The 19,454-nt window shown below is 40.5% G+C and overlaps 1 protein-coding gene across 1 annotated transcript; it reads left to right on the top strand.

Moving 5' to 3' along the window:
* The first annotated feature begins 69 nt into the window (after window positions 1–69).
* On the top strand, window positions 70–19,007 carry si:dkey-178e17.1 (tricarboxylate transport protein B, mitochondrial). The gene is made up of 9 exons (XM_046034008.1): window positions 70–1,003; window positions 10,722–10,829; window positions 12,044–12,143; window positions 15,137–15,275; window positions 15,736–15,820; window positions 15,989–16,093; window positions 16,264–16,379; window positions 16,501–16,574; window positions 16,990–19,007. The coding sequence occupies exons 1-9, from the start codon at window positions 892–894 to the stop codon at window positions 17,102–17,104; spliced, it is 954 nt and encodes a 317-aa protein (XP_045889964.1). The 5' UTR covers window positions 70–891; the 3' UTR covers window positions 17,105–19,007.
* Window positions 19,008–19,454: the final 447 nt, after the last annotated feature.

Here is a 19,454-nt window from a genome sequence, read left to right as displayed (position 1 = left end):
AAAGAGGAATAAAGTTTACACACAGTGGTGTTAGTGCATTATTTAAAAAGTCAATCACATCAGGAGAAGGATTTACAAGCTCTCTGAAGGGCTCCGCCTCTATTGTTGATGGAGCGGGGGTTTTCAGCTGTGGACATACCAGGGCTTTTTCCTTAGTTCCACCCCTTGCAGGACCCAGACTGACATTTTGGTAACCAAGCTCCTACGAACCTGATTGATGGTTTCTGACTGTGGGCGCTGCAGCCTCTTTGTTTGGAGAGGGTGCGGTTGGGCTGTTTGGACCTATTCCCGCCGCCGCCGCTGCTGGGGGGACGCGTAAAGGGGAACCCGACTTTATTTATCCTCGCTGAGCTGCATTCATGCAAAGACACAGAGGCTGCGCCCCGCCCTTTTGATGTGGAACAAGGGTGGCTGGCCGGACTCCTCTCACCCTGAGCTCATTTAAGCACTAAGTGTCACCACTGACACCTGTCCACCTACAGGTTCGGTGGTGGTTTAAGTTCACTCGCTGTACGGATAAATTGCCAAGTTCCACGCGGCCGCAGGATACGGACACAACACTTTGTCCGCCCCTGCTTACTTCCGGTCTGCTTTGCTCTCTTACGCACTACTGTCGTGACACAGCGTTACCGTGGTTACAAATAACAGATATCCGACATTGAACACTCCAACTTCCTTGACAGTCCCAGTATCCGGCCACTGTCAACAGAGAGACCGGCTGGAGTCTCTCAACGCGTCCGGGATCACCCGCCTCCAGGAGAGCGCACAGCAGTCGTCCATGTGTTGCGCGCTCCACTCCTATTTGAGCAGAATTTGCAAGCTACATACTTGGAAGTAAATATCATCAGACTACAAGCTCTTGTAGATTTTACTGTGTATTTTCTGGTCATTATGCAGGATAAAGGCACATTTATCAGCCCTATTCCCAGACCGCGATGTCTGGCGGCAGCGGCGCCAGCGGGGAAAGCGAAATTAACTCACCCGGGAAAGGCGATTCTGGCAGGTAAGTTTATTATAATTTGTTGTAGTAGAATATAAAATGTTGCTGGTTATCCGAGTTACAATGAAGTCACAGTTAAACAATATTTGATTATTCGGCGACATGTCAGGTTCACTCTGTAAGTTTGTTTCTGGTGCGGTAACACTAAAATAAATACTAAACAGCAAATCGTTAAAACGACACAAGTTAAGGAAAACTGCCTGTAGTCAAAAAAGTAAAATGAGTAACTAAAAATAACGCATGTTACCAAGTAGACTGCAAAAAGGATTCCCACGCCATACAATAATTTATCTTGGGGGCATTTTGTTGCAGCGATAACAAACGAGGCGTTTCTCTGCTGAATGACGTTTCACTTTATGCTTTGGGAGTTAAAAGGTTGAAGTTAGTTGAGCTTCAAAGAGTGTGTGTGAGCTGCAATATGTTAAGATAGACAACGAACGAGTCACTACATTTTCCACCGACTTTTGCCACTTGCAGTCAAACCGTGCTGACCCCAGTTGTAAAAGAGAAATTGTCTGGAGAGCTCAGTGCCGAAGAAGACCGCAATTTTCTTCCTGTCTTGTCCTGTCCAGTCACATCTTACCTGGTGCACTGATGTGATTTTATCCTTCTAATCTACAGATCACCTCTAGTGCACTTTACATAATGCTGTTCCAGCAGACTGCTGCATGCAGCAGTGTAGAGGACACTCAATACACTTGAGCCATTCAAAACATGTCTCAGGTATGTGGTGATCAGAAGTAAATCAGATGACTGAGAGAATGCAACACAAGATACACCTTTTACTGGTTGATCATATCTCCTGATCTTTAGCAGATTGTTTTTGCTCAGTGGTCATGTTGGTCAAGAAGGTTTTTCTGAGCACTTGTCCAGAACTAGGCGGGAATCCATCTCCTGATGAAGATCATGTGATAAGATTGAAAACTCCCTGAACAGCTTCTAAATGGACCTTGTGGTTCTCAGATTTAAATGATGATCTGTCAGTTTTGGTCTTTTATACTGTGACTGAAGCTACAAGAAAATATTTATCATTTGTCATCCCAGTACTTTATTCTCTGCTGTTTTTTTTTTAACTGTTGATCTATTGATTAGATTTGGAATAATGGATTAACCATGTAGTCCATGAAATGTCAAACGTATAAATTGTTTTTAGTTTGATTAGCAACCAAAAACCTACAAAATTATTTATTATATATTGATCAGAAACGGAGGAAAGAAAGGTCTGAAATTAAGATTTTTAACTCACCTGCGGTAAATCTATGTAGAACACTATAGAATTGTAAACACTGTGTCAGTGGTACCTGACATTAGGAATATGGAATATATCACATGACCTTAATACCTGAATATTATTCTTAATTTAAGAATTGCTTTTAAAAAAACATTTATTAATATACGACAAACCTCTCTGCCATGGTGGCAGCTGACAGGTGGCAGGTGCTAAATTTATTCCCGCAATGGAAGGAATTGCACTGAAGCTGTGACCAGCATAGGTTTTATATTTTTCCTTGACAAATGATTAAAATTGTTAATCAATCTTGAACATTTTAATATATATCAATAAATTGACTTATAGGTTCAGCACTTCTTCAGTCAGGCTTGTTTTAGCCATTTCTGTGATCGGTTTATTCCCACAGAGGTTCAGAAACTCCAGCCCCCACCACACACACACACACACACACACACACACACACACACACACACACACACACACACACACACACACACACACACACACACACACACACACACACAACCCTGAACCCCTCGACCCCCTCGGGTTGCTGATCAGGGAGCTGCAGCTCCAGTTGATGAAGAGCCTCTCAGAGCTGCTCCTGTATTAAGGCTACATGCTGGTATTTGGCAGCACTCAGTAGATTTAAGCCTTGTTCTCTGGCAACGGTTACATGCTGAATATTTAACCTTTTTTTTTTTTTTTTAATGAATTCCTTTTGATTGAGGATTAAAAGTTAAAATTTGATCAATTGATGAATTATTATCGCTGGAAAATGTCAGAAAGCAGTGAAAATGCTCATGGTAACCTTCCACTGCCCAAGGTAACATCTTCAAATTGATTGTTTTACCTGGCCAACAGTTTAAAAACTCCAAAAATATTTAGTTTACTATCATATTTATAATGAAAAGCATTAAATTGTCACATTTGAGAAGCTGAAACCAGCAAATCTTTGGTATTTTTGCTTGAAAAATGACTGAAATGATGAATTCATTATAAATACATTTTTTCAGCTCTAAACTGTTTGTATACACGCTAAGTTTATTCGTCTTAGTGTTTACATGTATTGTATTGATGGTGTCAGCTGCTCTAAATGATGGAAAAAAGGGAATTTTATACACTTACACGGGCAGCACGGTGGTGCTGTGGTTAGCACTGTCGCCTCACAGCAAGAAGGTTGTGGGACCAAACCCCGGCCTCTCTGTGTGGAGTTCGCATGTTCTCCCCGTGTCTGCGTGGGTTCTCTCCGGGTGCTCCGGCTTCCTCCCACTGTCCAAAAACATGCAGGCTAGGTTGATTGGTTACCCTAAATTGTCCTTAGGTGTGAGCGTGAGTGGTTGTTCGTCTATGTGTGGCCCTGCGATGGACTGGCGACCTGTCCAGGGTGTACCCCTGCGACCCTGTACGCAGGATAAGCGGTTGATGATGGATGGATACATTTACACTGCCAACATAGCAAGCAACATATACCATTTATGTTAAGGTACTTTTCCTGTACTTTGGAGCTTGTTATCCACTAAGAACTGATATTTACTACCACGACTAACAAAATGGTATATCAAAACGATTCAAATAGCATTATGACATTTAAAAACAAGTGGAGAGTTAATGATTTTGTGGTAAGAGGAGTGAGAAGAGGAGGAAAAATCTCCTCTAGACTCGCGTCGTCCTGTCAGCCACTGAGAAATGGAAATGTTGCCGTGGTGAGACCTTCCCCATCCCCCATCAGCCCTGTGCAGCCTGAGTGACTGGATATGGCCCAGTGTTACTCCCTCTTCCCCTAGCTGTGTCGTTTAGCTCATCTCAAGCTTGTCTGTCCTGTTTTGCAACAGCAGCACTCTCTCTGTCTCAACTCTGCCCCCCCCCGACTCCTCCCGGCCTCACTGTCAAGAAACAATTGATCAATTCAATTGATTGATTCAAAGGATTTGGAAATGAAAGTGTGTGCCAGCATGTGTAGTTTGATGAAAGTACATGTTCAGAGCATCACTGGGATGACTCAGCGGTAGATAAACTGTCACTTTGAGTCTGACCTGAGATATCGTCCATCACAAACCATAACTGATACTTTACAGCATCAGGATACAAATTCTTCTCACTCAGCTATGGCAGTTCATAAATCCAATTGACACCTCCCCCAGTGTGACATGCTAATGCTGTTTTAGATTTATCTGTTATGGTTAGCAGTATGTCTGTGTGGAGAGAGCGAGCCTCATGTACATGCCCGAAGGCTCTAAGTAGACAAAGCAAGAAGTAGAAGGTCAAAGCTTAATGGATTAGAGAGCTCACATAGACAGTGGTTGGGGAGGAAGGGTGCACATGACTGAAGTTAAGACACGGAAAGAGGCAGAGTTTTATCTGTAAAAGGCCTGAAGCAGAGAGAGCAGTCTAAATGGGTCTCTGCTCCTGTTTTGCTGGCTGCTGTGCATTCATACATTTTTTGTGGCTTTCATGTATGAGCCTTCTGAGCAGAGTCTGAAAAGCAGAGCGGCGGATTTAACACCACAAAATTCAATCTTGATTCCATGATAGATTGGACTTTCCACTGAGACACACGTAGTTTTTCTGTCACTTTTCCTGCTCTCCTTTCCTTCTTTGCCTCTCCTCCGTCTCTCTTCCTCTCTTCAGCCTCAGGGCAGCCAGTTAGGTTTTCTGAGTGGTTGTCTCCTCTCAGGCTCAAAGGGCTCGTCAAACTGTGCGCTTACTCCCCGTTTCCTCACGTCACAGGTGACGCACGCAGTCACCTCCCCTCTGCTGTTCTGGCTCGCAGACCCAAACTACCGGGAGGCAAGATAATAAATCACAGTTCGTTCCTCTGTCCACCCCCCAACCAGCCCCCCTGTAACAGCCTGTCAGCTAGATGCTAGATGTTGGTATAATGCAGCCATGGACACAACATGTAGCAGCGTAGAAATTAGTGCTGCCAATTAAAATACAGTAGGCTTATATCTCAGCTAAATATTACATTTTCAGTCTATTTTTCCAATTGCATTTGGAAATGTCTAGGAGATCCATTACAGTAATTACAAATCGCACATACTGAGCATTTTGTTCACTATTTTCTTGAACATTTAAAGTTTTTAGATTGATTTCAGCCACTGGTTTTAATTAGTTTCTCTAATGTTAATTAACTTGCAGAGACTTAAAACTTGTTTGAGTATATTGATCATAGTTAACATCTAGTTGCTGTAAATTTTTGTCAGTTAAATGATCAAAGCAGGGTAATTCATTTCCAAGTAATTACCTTGTTGGGCTCATAAACACTTTGACGTCTCAGACAGATGGTTGCTCAACAATAAGGCCTCAATTAATTGGCTTGTTACAATGAGCGATGGGGCTGTGTAGTTCTGAGGGAAACATCTGTCTCTGTTGCTGCTAAATGTTCCACTATGTTCACAACTAGTCGCTAACTTTTATCTGTCTTCTATGAGTGACCCCTTTCACATACATATAGTTATGTGATGCACTATTGATATAAAAATATTGATTCTAGCCACTTCTGTGTTTATCTAATATTTGTTTAGGGTGTTTGAAACTTTGACAGTATAGTTTACACAAAAATCCTTGATGGCATTTAATGCTTGAATCTTAGATGTCAGAGCTTCCTTGAATGCACCAAACAAAGAAGACTTTTCAAATGCTGATAACTGCATGAGCATGTTATAGTGTAACTTGAGCACAATCAGAAAGCAGACTGAATAAACACTCTGAGGATTACAAGCTCATTTCAAACCTTTGCAAGTTGACTTTGATGCTGTAGTAGTAACGTTAACCAATGGCTGATGGGTCGTCAATTAAGGTAGGTAATCAAAAATTATGTAAGTAATGTAAAGCCCACTCGCTTTGTCAATCAACTTTAAAGAGCCTGGCAGCCCTGCACAGCTGTACATGTGTGCGTAGTTGTAATGTAAAGCAGTGTACAATCTGCATGCTGCAGGGTTGGAAGTAGTTAAAAAACTTGCCATGTAAAATTAATCAACATCCCTCCTGTAATTAAGCATCAGCGTAGCATTAGGGAGTGTTGTTCAGGACAGCGGAAGCCTAAAAGGCCAGACGTCAGATGAATAATTCTTTTCATGTTTTGCTTGAACATAAACAGAAATATTATGGTTCTATTAATAGGACACCTCATGTTTGAAGTACATCAGTCCTCTGGCTATGTTCTGTTTGGACTGGAGATACGGACATGATAGCATCTTTTTCCTCAGACCTAAAAATCTAATAATCCAAATAAAGAACATCTGGTGAATAATAGATAGATTCTGCTGCAAAACTGCTTATTAATTTGCTGGCAGATTCACATACACGCAAGTACAAACACATGTAGATACACATTGTTGACTTGGGTGAGTTTTACTGTCTGAATTGAACGCCGGATGACTCTTAGCTTTAGGTTTCACTGCATCAGTGCTGTAACAAAACATCCACAGCCACTCAACAAGGCAGCAGGATAAAAATTTTTTATTTTGAAGTAAAAATTGGGGCTTCTAATATGTTTAGAACCTGCCACACTCAAAGACCACGACAGACTGTCACTACTTCCTAAGTTAAAGGAAGTTTCTTAGTGCTCCAGATGTTTCAGAGGCTCATTAGAGTCACAGAAGCAGGCAGTACAGGATTTCAGAGACTTCTTCCCTGACAGCTGGCTGCCTGCCTGCCTGCTCACCTGGCTTCCTCTCTGTACTGCAAAAAAAGTGTCTCTGAATTTGTGTTTGCATCTTGCATTCATGAATATTTCTATGAATGAGCACACATACAGAATGTGTTTTAAAAAGTATGCAGAGCTGAAATGTTTACTTGATTAACTGATCACATCAATCAACAACTACTTTGGTAATGGATTCATTGTTTAAGTAATGTTTACACTATACTTTCAGCTTCTCATTTGTGAAGATTTGACAGTTGAGAAGCTATTTGAAGATGATTGCAGTGAAACCTACAGGCATTCATGGTCCCCAGAGGATGGTCCTGCTCACTTTGGTGATCATTGACTTTTCCACTAGTGCCACCAGTAGAAGCCTTTTTTTGTGGGAAATTTCTCGACAATTATTGGATGGATTGCCAAGAAAATTGATAAAAAATATCCATAGTGCCCAAAGGATAAATCCTAATAACTTTGGTGATCGCCAGCTTTCATCTAGCGCCACCAGCAGGTTATGTGTGACCGTAACAATGCCCCCGTGCACAAAGCCAGGTCCATGAACGCAATGATTTTCCAAGTTTGGTATGGAAGTATTGATTGGATCCCAAACCTCAGCACCATCAAACAGCTTTGCGATGAATTTGCTGACTGTGAGCCAGGCCTTATCACCCAGCATCAGTGGCTGACTTCACTAACATTCTTATGTCTGAATGGGAATAAATCCAGGTTCAACATCTGTGGAAAGCCTTTCCAGAAGAGAGAGGCTGGTATAGCAGCATTTCAGTGCCTTTGGTTCTGGAATGATCTGTTCAAAATTCGCATATAGGTGTGATTATTGCAGGTCAACATGCCTTTGGCCACTGTATAAGTCGTTTGGCAGAAATATGAGCTGGGGCCAAGCTGTGAAGTCTGAATGGTGTTGATTAAATTAATAATTGACCTTGTCCGAGCAAGGTGTTTCAGTTTATCAGTATATGAAGTCCATGTTTAATTTATTTAAATGGCTGCGTGGCTTTTAAGTTTCAATTCTCTAAGAGTCATAGAAGCAGATTTGTATCAGGTACTACCTGTTTTTCACCACCTCTGGTTTCTGAATATCACTCCATTTCCATTTCTTTTTGCGTTATAGTAAGTGTCAGAGATCTATGTGGATGCATTGATTTTATGACACTGTGGAGATGAGCAGCCTGGGCATGAGGAGAGAGGAAGCAAGGTGCCGCTGAGAGAAAAATTAACAACAGGAGAGGAGAGCGAGCCTGTGAAGATCAAGATTAATGGCCATTTTGCTCATGTAATCCATGTTTGGCAGCTACACAGGAGTCATTAAGGGTGTCACCTATAAGTGTGTGTGTTTTGGATGTAGGCTGCGAAATGGTCTGGAACTAGTCTACTAAAATGACTTCTCCTCCATAGGCACTGTGTGTCTGATGAGGATTGATCATGTGTGCTGTTGCATGTATCTGTTGCTGGGTTGTTGCTGGGTCGTTGCTGGTTGGTTTTCTCATGCAGTGCTGTCTTGGCAGAAAACCGATGAATGAGCTTTACGGTTTCTTCTTTCCCAAGACACACTGACCCACTGAGCCCAAGTCAGGACGGCTGGAATGGAGCATGGTAAAGCTCATGCGATTTCTGTCTCAGCTGGCTAACATTTACTTACCACTCCACCAGGATTAGAAGAATTACAGCTCACTGGCCTGGTGATTAAAGTTTCTGTGTGTGTGTGTGTGTGTGTGTGAGAGAGAGATCACATGAATGTCATGATTCAGCTTAGTCATGCTCACAGTTTTTATGAAATGTGCTGATCAGGTGAATCAATGACAATGATAAACACTTAATTGTGTCAGTCATTACAGCTTTATCTCAATGACGTGCTGATATTGACTGAAATACTCGACTCATAAGCTACAAAATCATGTTCATCATATTGAATAAAATAAATTGCTGTATAATGTTTTGGCTGACCAAAATAAAATACAATACTACAGTTGTCCAGAAAAATACATTCTCAGGTATTTAAAAAATTATGCTGTGACACATTTTGGTGTAAATTTTAACATATCATTGATTTACATGTCAAAATGTGTTCCCAATATAATTATATGGAGAGATAAATGGGTACATTAGATAATTGTGCAGCCTTAAGTAAAAGCTATTTTCCCTTATTGATATACTTTATTAAATCAGTCCCACTCAAATAAAAGGAGATGTAGATAAAGAGATGATTCAGAGGCTTTTTTGGGTATTTAGTTTGCTTTGCAATGTCAACTACTCATAGTCCTAAAATGTATTTCCAGGGTTAAATATATGTTTTTATCTTTAGTGGAGGCTCTGCTTGTAGGTGACACAGTGATAAAGGTCGTGTTGGCAGCAGTGACATGTGAGGCGTGCCAAACTGCAAAGCTAAATGACAAGTAAGCATGTTTATAAGTGAAAGAACAGAGTTAGGGTTAGCGGAGATTCAACCTTCAAGACTTATAATGGAATCAGGTGGAATAATCTCATTCTTGTGTTAAGAAAATAAGACTTTAGGACTCAATCTAATAAATCCCTTGGTTAAAGCTCTTAAAGTGTGGGATTTGAACATTTCTGACTTTGGACACAGTAAACACCCCACAGATCAAACACTGAGAGAGTGGGAACAAAGAGCAAACATAGACTGCACCAATCTTCAACTGGATTGTCTAATTTTTCTACATACAAAAATGTGAACAATTTGAAGGATACTATAATAATACTTAAAATATATTTAAGATGGACAGTTTAACATTCTAGGTTGTGAAGATAGGCTTCTGAGCATCCAAGGTAAAAGTTTTTTTTCAGTAAATCTTACATATTAACATCTGATCACAACTGGTAATTCCCAGAAACAGAGACAAACACAACCACTTCCTGTTTAAACCACATTTTGACATTTCATGCGAAAGACAGACATTTACGTGTTTTGCTTCCCATTCGTTGGTTTATTGTGGCCTCTGTTTCCTAACTTGGCACAAATACTGTACAGTAAAATGCTTCTCATAATTAACCGGATGAAGTTTTTTAGTTTGTGAATTTATTTTATTTTATTTGGGGTGGGGGCATGGTTCTGTGTAACTCTGTGATGTGTGTGTTTCTCCCTTGCACAGTGTGACTGTGTGCGTGTCTGTGTCATTGACTTAATGGAGGGTCTTGGCCTGGGTAATGGATCCCCTCCCTGCAGGCTGAGCGGATAATTTAATTAATGTCAGCCCTCTCTCCATCCTCCCCTCCTTCCCTCGTGACTCATCCGTGTTGTGCATTAGCCTCGCTTTTGGACACTTGTCCTCATCTACTGAACTCATCAACTGTGGCGAGTTTCAGGCTAAACCCTCTAGTAGTCACTCACATGTTCATTTGTTCATTTAATTTCTTTCTTTCTGTTTATTTTCTTCTCTGCAATCATACACTAAAGATATGGTACAGAATATTTGAGAGGCAGCTAAATTCAACTTCCTCTTGTGTTGAATTTCTGTTCATTCCTCTCATACAGCACAGTCACTGCGTAGTTTAACCATAGCAGAAACAGTTGATTTATCTTTGTGCGGCTTGTTACTCTTCCTTCCTTGGCAGAAGTGCTTTTAATGTTTATGGAGAGAAAGCCATTTGTGGAGTCATTGTAATGATCCATGATGTAATGGCACCTCCTTGCACTTCATAAGGGCGACTGGGCACTGAATCAGGCTTGGTTAGGCTGCAGCAAGGCAGACATGGTATGCAGAATGTTAACAAAGCTGCCTGACCAGAAAGAAAATGTTTAATTTTCCTTCCACAGGACTCACTTTTTGATCAGTTCCAGGTTAATTTATGCCTTTGCTTGTGTTTTTCAGGTGGAATTGCAGGGGGCATAGAGATCTGCATCACCTTCCCCACCGAGTATGTCAAGACTCAGCTGCAACTGGATGAGAAGGCCAATCCACCCAAATACAGAGGAATAGGTGAGTATCATGTGTGTGAGAAAAACCTTAACCTAATTTAATATCAAATATTTGCCAGTTCAAACACCCAGCAATCATATAAAACAATATCCTTTTCAGTTGATTGTTCTTCTTTAAATTTAATAAAATCTAACTTGTAGTAGTGTTCTCTGAACAAAAATCGGCATAAGTCGAGGAGAAACCAGAAAGCTCTGTTTTTGCTGAAAGAAGTTCAGTTCAGATTTTTTTTTTTTTCAGTGAGACGGCATTAAAAACATGAATAGACACAATAAAATCACAATAAAACAACAAGACAATTGAAGACAAAATACATACATGTATTCCTCTGTCTGTCTCTATATTCTGTTCGTCATTCTATCTCTCTGCCTCTCTCAGGAGCTCATTATCTAATTACCCATCATCCCCAGGTACATTAGGAAATCTGGCAGGCTGTCACTGTGCTTGTTTTTATGACTTAGAACAGACCACTGCACACATGCACACTCCCCATCCACGCATACCAGCGTACACACACACACACCCAGGATGTGTTAATGTTGGCTAGAGCTCTGAGGAACGCAGACCATGCTAATGAGCGCTCAAGACAGCTGTTGCTTTTTCAGCTCAGTTGTGCATTTGGCTGGATAGCAGAACACGGATTACTGGACTGATGTCTCCAAGAGTAAGTTAAGAAAAACACCAAGTTTCGGGAAATCAGTATTCTCCCTTTTGTGATGTTGATGAACCAAAAGTGAAAGACAAATTGTTCTGGTTTACATGTTTTTTCTTTAAGGGTCATTCAATTCTGAATGACACAGGGCAAATAAATAAATTAATGCCAGTTTTAAATTGCATACTTGGCACACTGCCTTTGTCTTGTCCTCACTGAACTGAAAGGGCTCCCACACAGCTGAAGACTGCGGCATTTTGTCTTCTCTTTGAGGTGAACTGTGGTGTGATGTTCAGGTTCATGTCAACTCCCTGAATATTCGAATGACAAAATTGAGAATTGAGTCCCTACCCAATGAAGGAATAGTCGAATATTCAGGTCAAGCCCTAGTTGCTACTATGGTGGCTGAGTTATTATCAAAAGGGTTAGTTTACTCAAATCACAAAAACATATTTCTACAGAAGAAATTGTCCAAAGTGAGTATTGTTTTTGTAATTCACTGAATGTGAAAGGACTGTGCAGTCAATTCTGTAATATACGTCTGTGTGTCTGTGTCTTCCTCCAGGTGACTGTGTGAAACAGACGGTACAGGGTCACGGTGTCAAAGGACTGTACAGAGGACTGAGCTCATTACTGTATGGATCCATACCCAAATCTGCAGTCAGGTAAGTACAATTCTGAAATATACTTATTTAAGTATATGAAGACTAATACATTTACTCTAGCACAGGTAAAAGTTGTCATCAATCCATGATGTTTGACCTTTTAAAATAAATACTAACAGCAGAGCTGACGCTCACTTCTCAATTAGACTGTCTATATATTGTGGTAAAATTGTCATTTCTTAAAGTCTATTTCGTTGCTTTAAATTTTTGTCACTTTAAATTTTCTAAGAAAAATGTAATCTTATGTAAATACAAAAGGTAGAGTGCGTGTGCAGCGAAGGCTGGATAAAATGGATAAAACACTTTTAGTTGAGACGTGATCTTCTACCTGAAACCACTAACTCTCACATTCCAATTATTCTAGTCCATTACCCACAATGCAAGCCATAAATGCCACACTAGCCTTCAGTATAATTACCTTATTCTTTCACAGCAGTGACATTTATCTCCAGACATTACAGTGCATGTGCGCACACACGTACACATACACGCTGCACAAAACTAAGACGCTTTTACTGTCACAGTTTCATTCTTTCATTCCTTCCCTCCTCTTTCTCTCTCTCTCTGTGTGTGTGTGTGTGAGATGCTGGAGGGTAGAGCCTGTCTGTACGATGGAGAGACAGGCCCAGCCAGGCGAGGCAAAGATGCCACTCAAACTCAGGGCATGGTCTCAATAGGAGTACAGAGAGGGAGGCTTGTGTGTATGTTTATGTACAGTGTTTGTGTGTACACATAAGTGTGTCAGTCAGCCTTCAGCATCCTTTCCAGAGGGAGTTTGAATGGTTTTGTTTCTGTGAGTTTTCTCTGAGGAAATATGGCATGGAGAGGACAGAGGTTTTAGGCCATGTTCTCTTTCTGCTGTTGTCTTCAGAACACAATGTATATTTAAAATGTGTGCGAGTTATAGACATTTTGATTCTGTTCATTTTTTAGCCCTTTTTAGCTTGAGACCCCTTAAAATGAAGCTATATCTGCTCATGACACGTCTGTAGAGTTTTCATATGTCTTTGGGTATGTGCTGTTCAGACAATGTGGATTATTTTTCTTTGTCTTATTTGAATACTAGAGGTGAAACTATTCAGTAATTTACAAGAACAAGCAAAGATCACAGGCAAACAACATTTTACGTAGCAGAAATATGTTTATTTCTGTTGTCCCATATTGTTAATCACCATCACCGAGGAGAGACAAAGCTGTTGAAATGGGAACAGTTAGATTGATTAGTGTTGGAGCAGTGGATAAGACATATGCCTTTTGTGCGAGAGACCTGGGTTCAATTCCCCACTGTGACACATCCACCAATGTGTCCCTGAGCAAGACACTTAACCTCTAGTTGCTCCAGATGTGTGCGACCTCTGACATATATAGCAATTGTAAGTCGCTTTGGAGTAAAGGGATTAGCTAAATGTGTAAATGTAATGATTTATGGAGAATAGCTTGGCACTTTTCCATTGACCACCGCTAATCATTTGTTCAATCCATTCTTTTCTTTTCCTCCCCCTTCCTATCACTCCTTTGCCTCACTGCCCTTCTTATTCCTCAGTCCCATTAACTGATTGCCTGTGCACCATCATGCGCCACACAGTCTACTGAGGGGTTGTCAGGGAGGTGAGAGAGGGACAGACAGGAGAGCCTTTGACCTTTTCCTCACCTTAGCCCCTCATCCATATTTACATCCCACTCCCTTGTCTACCCAGCTTTCTTTCTTTCTTTCTTTTGTATTTCCTCTCCCGTTGACTCTTCTGTCTTCTTCTTCTTCAACTCCTCTTCTCATCAGCAGAAGTGACCTTGTAGAAAGTCCCACTAATGAAGATTGGGCAGCACTCTGCTGTCCCCACTGACTCATCTCTGACTGTGGATGTCGGCCAAACCCTGATGTGTCTTATTCCAGCTGTAAGGTTTAGTCTACTTGTTAAATGGATAGGGGGGTTAGAGAGTAAATTGGCACAGGAACAGGCCGGACAATGGCATTTTTCTCTCCAGCAGCTTTTAATGAATAGCATTTGTTTCACAAGGTTAGTTATTAAGTGCACTGCCATCTCCGTGCAGTCGAAGCAAGCTGTAGGGAAGTACACTTTTTATTTTCTCCAAAGCTAAAAACCTGTTTGTAGTCAGCAAATGGTGTGCATAAAGAGAGACACATGGATTTATTTTTATGTGTTTGTTCCCGCTTGAAAGTGGGAGGCGGTTAATTGTGTGGAACTCAAACTAAATCTTTGTGAGGAGTGAGACAGAGAAAAAGATGTGGAAGGTTAATGAGCTGCGGAAAATCGTCAGTGATAGAAAGGCAGATGGAAAAAACTAAAATCGCAATTGTCTAGTGTAAGAGATGAATTCTGTTAGACCCATGACGACGGCGGGTAAATGGTTCAAGCAGACTGAGAGGAAAACAAAGCATTCATCAAGACCAAGTGTCTGTCCTCCCCCGCCCATTTTCTGAATGTACCGGGCAGCATCCTGCCGTCACCACAATTCAATTCCATCTATAAATAACCTTTCTTGTAAAGGACTCGCTGGCACAACATTTTCTGATGGCAGAGATACACAAACCACACTTCTATTGCAGCTGTTGCTGGTCACTCGTTGGTTACTGAGACACTACAGTTTTATTGGTGCATCTTTAATGAGGATGCTGGCAGGACAATAAAGTAAAAATTTTAAGCACTTTCAGTAGTTTGTCTTGCTTTTATTTGTACTCTGTGATTAACGGAGTGGAAACGTCCTTCTCTAGTATCTGATTTCTGCTGATGAGGAGCACCATAATTATCTTTCTATCTGTGGCCTTTGTTCTTAAGCTATAGTTGTGGTGGTAATGTCTTAATACAAGGAATCTCATTATCTTTGACTGCGGTATTGTCATCTATTTGTTTTTTACTTTAGCCTTTTACTGGAAGAGGATCTTGGGTGATTCAAACTGCATTAATCAGTCTTGCAGCAGTCTTCCTGTCCTGTGCAAATTTCTCCCTTAATTCCCTGCTGACTCTGTTCCTCAGGTTTGGGGTGTTCGAGTTCCTCAGCAATCGTGCGAAGGATGAGTCCGGTCGACTGGACAGCACCAGAGGCCTGCTGTGTGGGCTTGGAGCCGGGGTGATGGAGGCTGTTTTGGTGGTCTGTCCCATGGAAACTGTCAAAGTATGTTACCGACTGATCTGTGGTCAGGTTTCTGATTTGATTTGTTTGATTTTTCAGTGTCATGCACACAAGGTGCGTAATATTTGTATATAAGCATATTCTCTAGGAAGATATATGAAATTTGATCCACAAAATAAGCACATTGCTTACTTACATATAACATCTGTCACATTTGTGTTTTACTAAAACAAATCAGGACATTCATAACCACCTAAACAAAAGACATTAGCTGCAAAAACACAGTGATATGAAGCACTCTTCTTAGCTAATTGTACTTTCAGTAAAGTAGTTCGATATAGCGCATTTAGTGAACTCATTTGAAAGTCTACTTGAAAGAGGGCCCGACTAAACATTTGTGCAGTTTTCACCATTTTGTGGCTTCCTTCCCTTTAATAGTAAAGCAACATTTTCTATTTTGGGTGATGATCAGCTTGTTCCTTTTTTGTTTTAATCTCCCAAGGTTAAATTCATTCATGACCAGACTTCAGCCAACCCCAAATACAAGGGCTTTTTCCATGGAGTAAGACACATCATCAAGGCAGAAGGTAAAGACCAGCTTCAATGCATGTCATTCACCTGACATCTACTGGTCAGCCAGGGTAATGCAGCTGAAAACATCCTCTTAATTAAAAAAGTGTAGCATCCAGTCATGATGTTGTTTACTAAATGTAAGAGGATCATAATAAATGTGGCTACTTATTATACCTTAACAGGATTAAAAGGGACATACCAGGGTCTCACTGCCACAGTTCTTAAACAAGGCTCCAACCAAGCTATTCGATTCTTTGTGATGACCTATCTCAAGAACTGGTACAAAGGTCAGTGTGCATAAGGCTGTATGTATTTGTCTGTATAGTGTTCATATGGAGTTGGGACATATCTGTTGTCTGAGGTCTTACCAGCTAGATACCCTGTTCAGTTGTTCAGTAACACGACTAAAATTAAAGGCTTTACTGTTATTGACTCCTCTGTTATGTCCCTGTACTAGGCGATAACCCCAATAAAGCTATTAATCCCTTGGTGACTGGAACCTTTGGAGCCATAGCTGGAGCAGCCAGTGTCTTTGGAAACACCCCACTAGATGTCATCAAGACAAGGATGCAGGTACATAATATGGTGGCCGTTGTAAAGCGCAGGTGTTTCTATGTTTTAGTAAAACTTGTCAAGTTGTTGCCACCTACTGACATTGATTAGAAATAACAATGCCTTTCTGGTCTTTCCAAAGGGTCTGGAAGCCCACAAATATAAAAGCACACTGGACTGTGCTTTAAAGATTCTGAGAAATGAGGGATTGGCAGCGTGAGTACACCTCTACTTTGTTTTAGTTTAGTTTTGGATTAAATTGTTAGTCTCACAGCAGGCTTTTATTTTTTTTATCCCCTGTTATCACAGCAAGCCTCAACTGAACTCAGTATGTTGTTACTAGTACATGGGGAAAATATATAAATACTACCTCCAGAAACCTAATGATTTGGCCTAAAGTTTTTTATTCTACTTTAATCTGTAAACTGATGATTTTTAAGAATACTTTCAGTTAACTTTTTTTAACTTTTGAGTTATTTATGGATCTACAAAGGACACAAATCCAGGGGATAACATGTTATAGTGAGAACCCTTATTTCCAACATGTTAAAGTTAGACATAAACCATTAAACATAAAATGTGCCTTTCTGATATTTTATATTTACCCCACCATCTTTGTGTCTATCTGTAGTTTCTATAAAGGGACAGTTCCTCGGCTCGGCCGTGTGTGTCTGGATGTGGCCATAGTTTTCATTATCTATGAGGAGGTTGTGAAGGTCCTGAATACTGCCTGGAAGACGGATTGAGCTGCTGGATGTATAGAGAGGCATCCTGCTTCCCAAGCATCAGACACAGATCTGAGTTTCACAGACCTCTTCAGTATCATAAAACCAGCTGCAGACGAGATGAGACGGAGAGAGCTGAACTTAGATCAGTGTCATATGCTACCCAGGAAGCTAAAGAGCTCAGACAGGAGCTGCAGAGAACAATCAAAGCCTGAAATGTTGCTCAGTGTCGCCCACATCTGGACAACTAGAGTGTATGCAGCTCAGCATCAAGACACCTGACAAGACCAAGGGTCAATTTCACAAAATGTGATTATAAAGATAGCCAAATAATTGTGAAAAAAAGATGCTTGATCCTAGAAATATGTCTGTTTCAAAATGTGAAACAAAACCTGAATATTTTAACAACATGATTCCTTTAAACATGTTGACGACTGCTTATACACAAAATGTTTGCATAAAGTTATCTGGTTTATAGTTATTCACAGCTCTCAGACTGCAGCTGGTTGCAGTTTACATTCACACAAACTACAGTAACTTCCAAAACTAAGCCTTTATGAGAATTATTTTACATTTATAAAATGCTAATTATTTTTTATACAATGCAGATTCTTATTTAGTTCAGCGTTATAGTTTCTCTGTAAAGTGTGATATTTTATTTCTGTGCCAAATGCAAAACCTGTTATTCTATGAAAGTGTGTTCAGCATAAGAACATGCAAAAGTAGCGTAATGTTGAGCAAATATTATGACTCATATTGTACTTTATAGATGTATGTGTTGAATATCTAGATGGTTGAGAGACTATTTGCTGTTTACTTGTGACACTTGTGTCAAGTTCTTTCCTGTAATCAGATGTTTTCTTGCTGTATTTCACTGTGAGTCTAAATGACCCAATGACACTGACAAAGTAACCTCAGACCTCTTTTTCCCCTTCAGTGGAAGTATTACTGTTCATCAGGCCATACCCTTATACCGGGTTCCTACCACTGGATGGCTATTTGTCTTGTGTTTACATTAGGAGCAGGTTTCAGTCTCTGTGATTCTCCCATCTACATATGTTCACTCCAACTGATGAATGATCCCCAACCTGGGGTCCAGGACCCCTCCAACAGGTCACAAGATAAAGCTGACGGGCCACGAAATAATTAATTGGGACGGAAAGAAGAGAAATTATCTTCTGCTAAACACATTTATGTTAATTGTTTCAAGAAATCTCAATTTGTAGACACAAAATGTGCCCTGTGATAAGGGGTTGCAAGTAGGCACTGCTTCATTTATTATAAAGAGGTCACCCACCAAAAAGTCTGGGAGTCACAATCTCTTGAAATCCAGTGTAGTTCTGTTTCGGTGCCATGTTTCATTCAGGGTTTGTCTTTACTTCTCACTCATGTGCCTTTTGCTGTTGGTGTTTGTTGCGAAATGCTACTTGAGAAATGTTCTAATCTAATATGAACCTATTAAACTCTTTAAGCAACTCTTTAAGAGATCTCTGTGGTCCAGGCACATTTTATTTTTATAATAACAAATGAGTACAAGAACTGCTTGTCATCCTTGTGTTGTCACTGATGCCGTAACGGTCATAATCTATATCTGTATTTATGTCATCATCTATATCTAATACTGTAATAACTATTAAAGTATTACAGATGGATTATATTTATCTATTTCTGAAATAATGTTCATATTTTGTTTTTGTATTTTTCTCTGTGGCCAAACCAAATGCTTGTGTTCCCTACTGCCAAATAGCCAGGAGAACGTGTTAATGTTATAGCAAATCAATGTATACATGACTGTGTGTGTAGGCTATGTGGTTCTGTATGAAACTTGTGCAATAAACACTGTCCCCTCCTTTTGTCTGTGCTTAAAGTCTTTGTTGTTGGGGGATTTCAGAACTCATTAAAACAAGCATCTGAAAACTTGAAAGCAGACTGGTTGTTTTTTTTTATCCTCCCTCTCCCGTTTGTCTGTTGTTCTGCCCTTTTGGTTACAACAGATCACGTTGAGACAAACCATGGGGGGCAGGTAGGGGAGAAATCGAACAGGGAACACATTGTTCCAGTTTTGGCTGATGCTCATGTAGGGTGATTGAACTATCCATCTCTCTCCAGTCTTTCTCTCTCTCTCTCTCTCTCACTCACACACACACACACACACACACACGTCAAATCCCTGGTGCCCCAGTATTTGTTGTGAGAAGGAATGCACAGCTCTTTGCAGAAGATGGGAGTGAGGACAACATGCAGTGGACATTTTTGGCTTATGTATGTGTAAGTGGTAGAAGAAGTACTCAGATCCTTTACTTAAGTGAAAGTACTTATACCACACTGTGACAATAATCCACTTCCAGTACAAGTATAAACTTTTGGGCAG

Source organism: Micropterus dolomieu, linkage group LG21 (assembly GCF_021292245.1).
Source record: "Micropterus dolomieu isolate WLL.071019.BEF.003 ecotype Adirondacks linkage group LG21, ASM2129224v1, whole genome shotgun sequence".
In the NCBI taxonomy this organism is placed as follows: Eukaryota; Metazoa; Chordata; class Actinopteri; order Centrarchiformes; family Centrarchidae; genus Micropterus; species Micropterus dolomieu.
The sequence above is the reverse complement of the archived record's forward strand: the minus strand, read 5'-3'. Positions and strand labels throughout refer to the sequence as shown.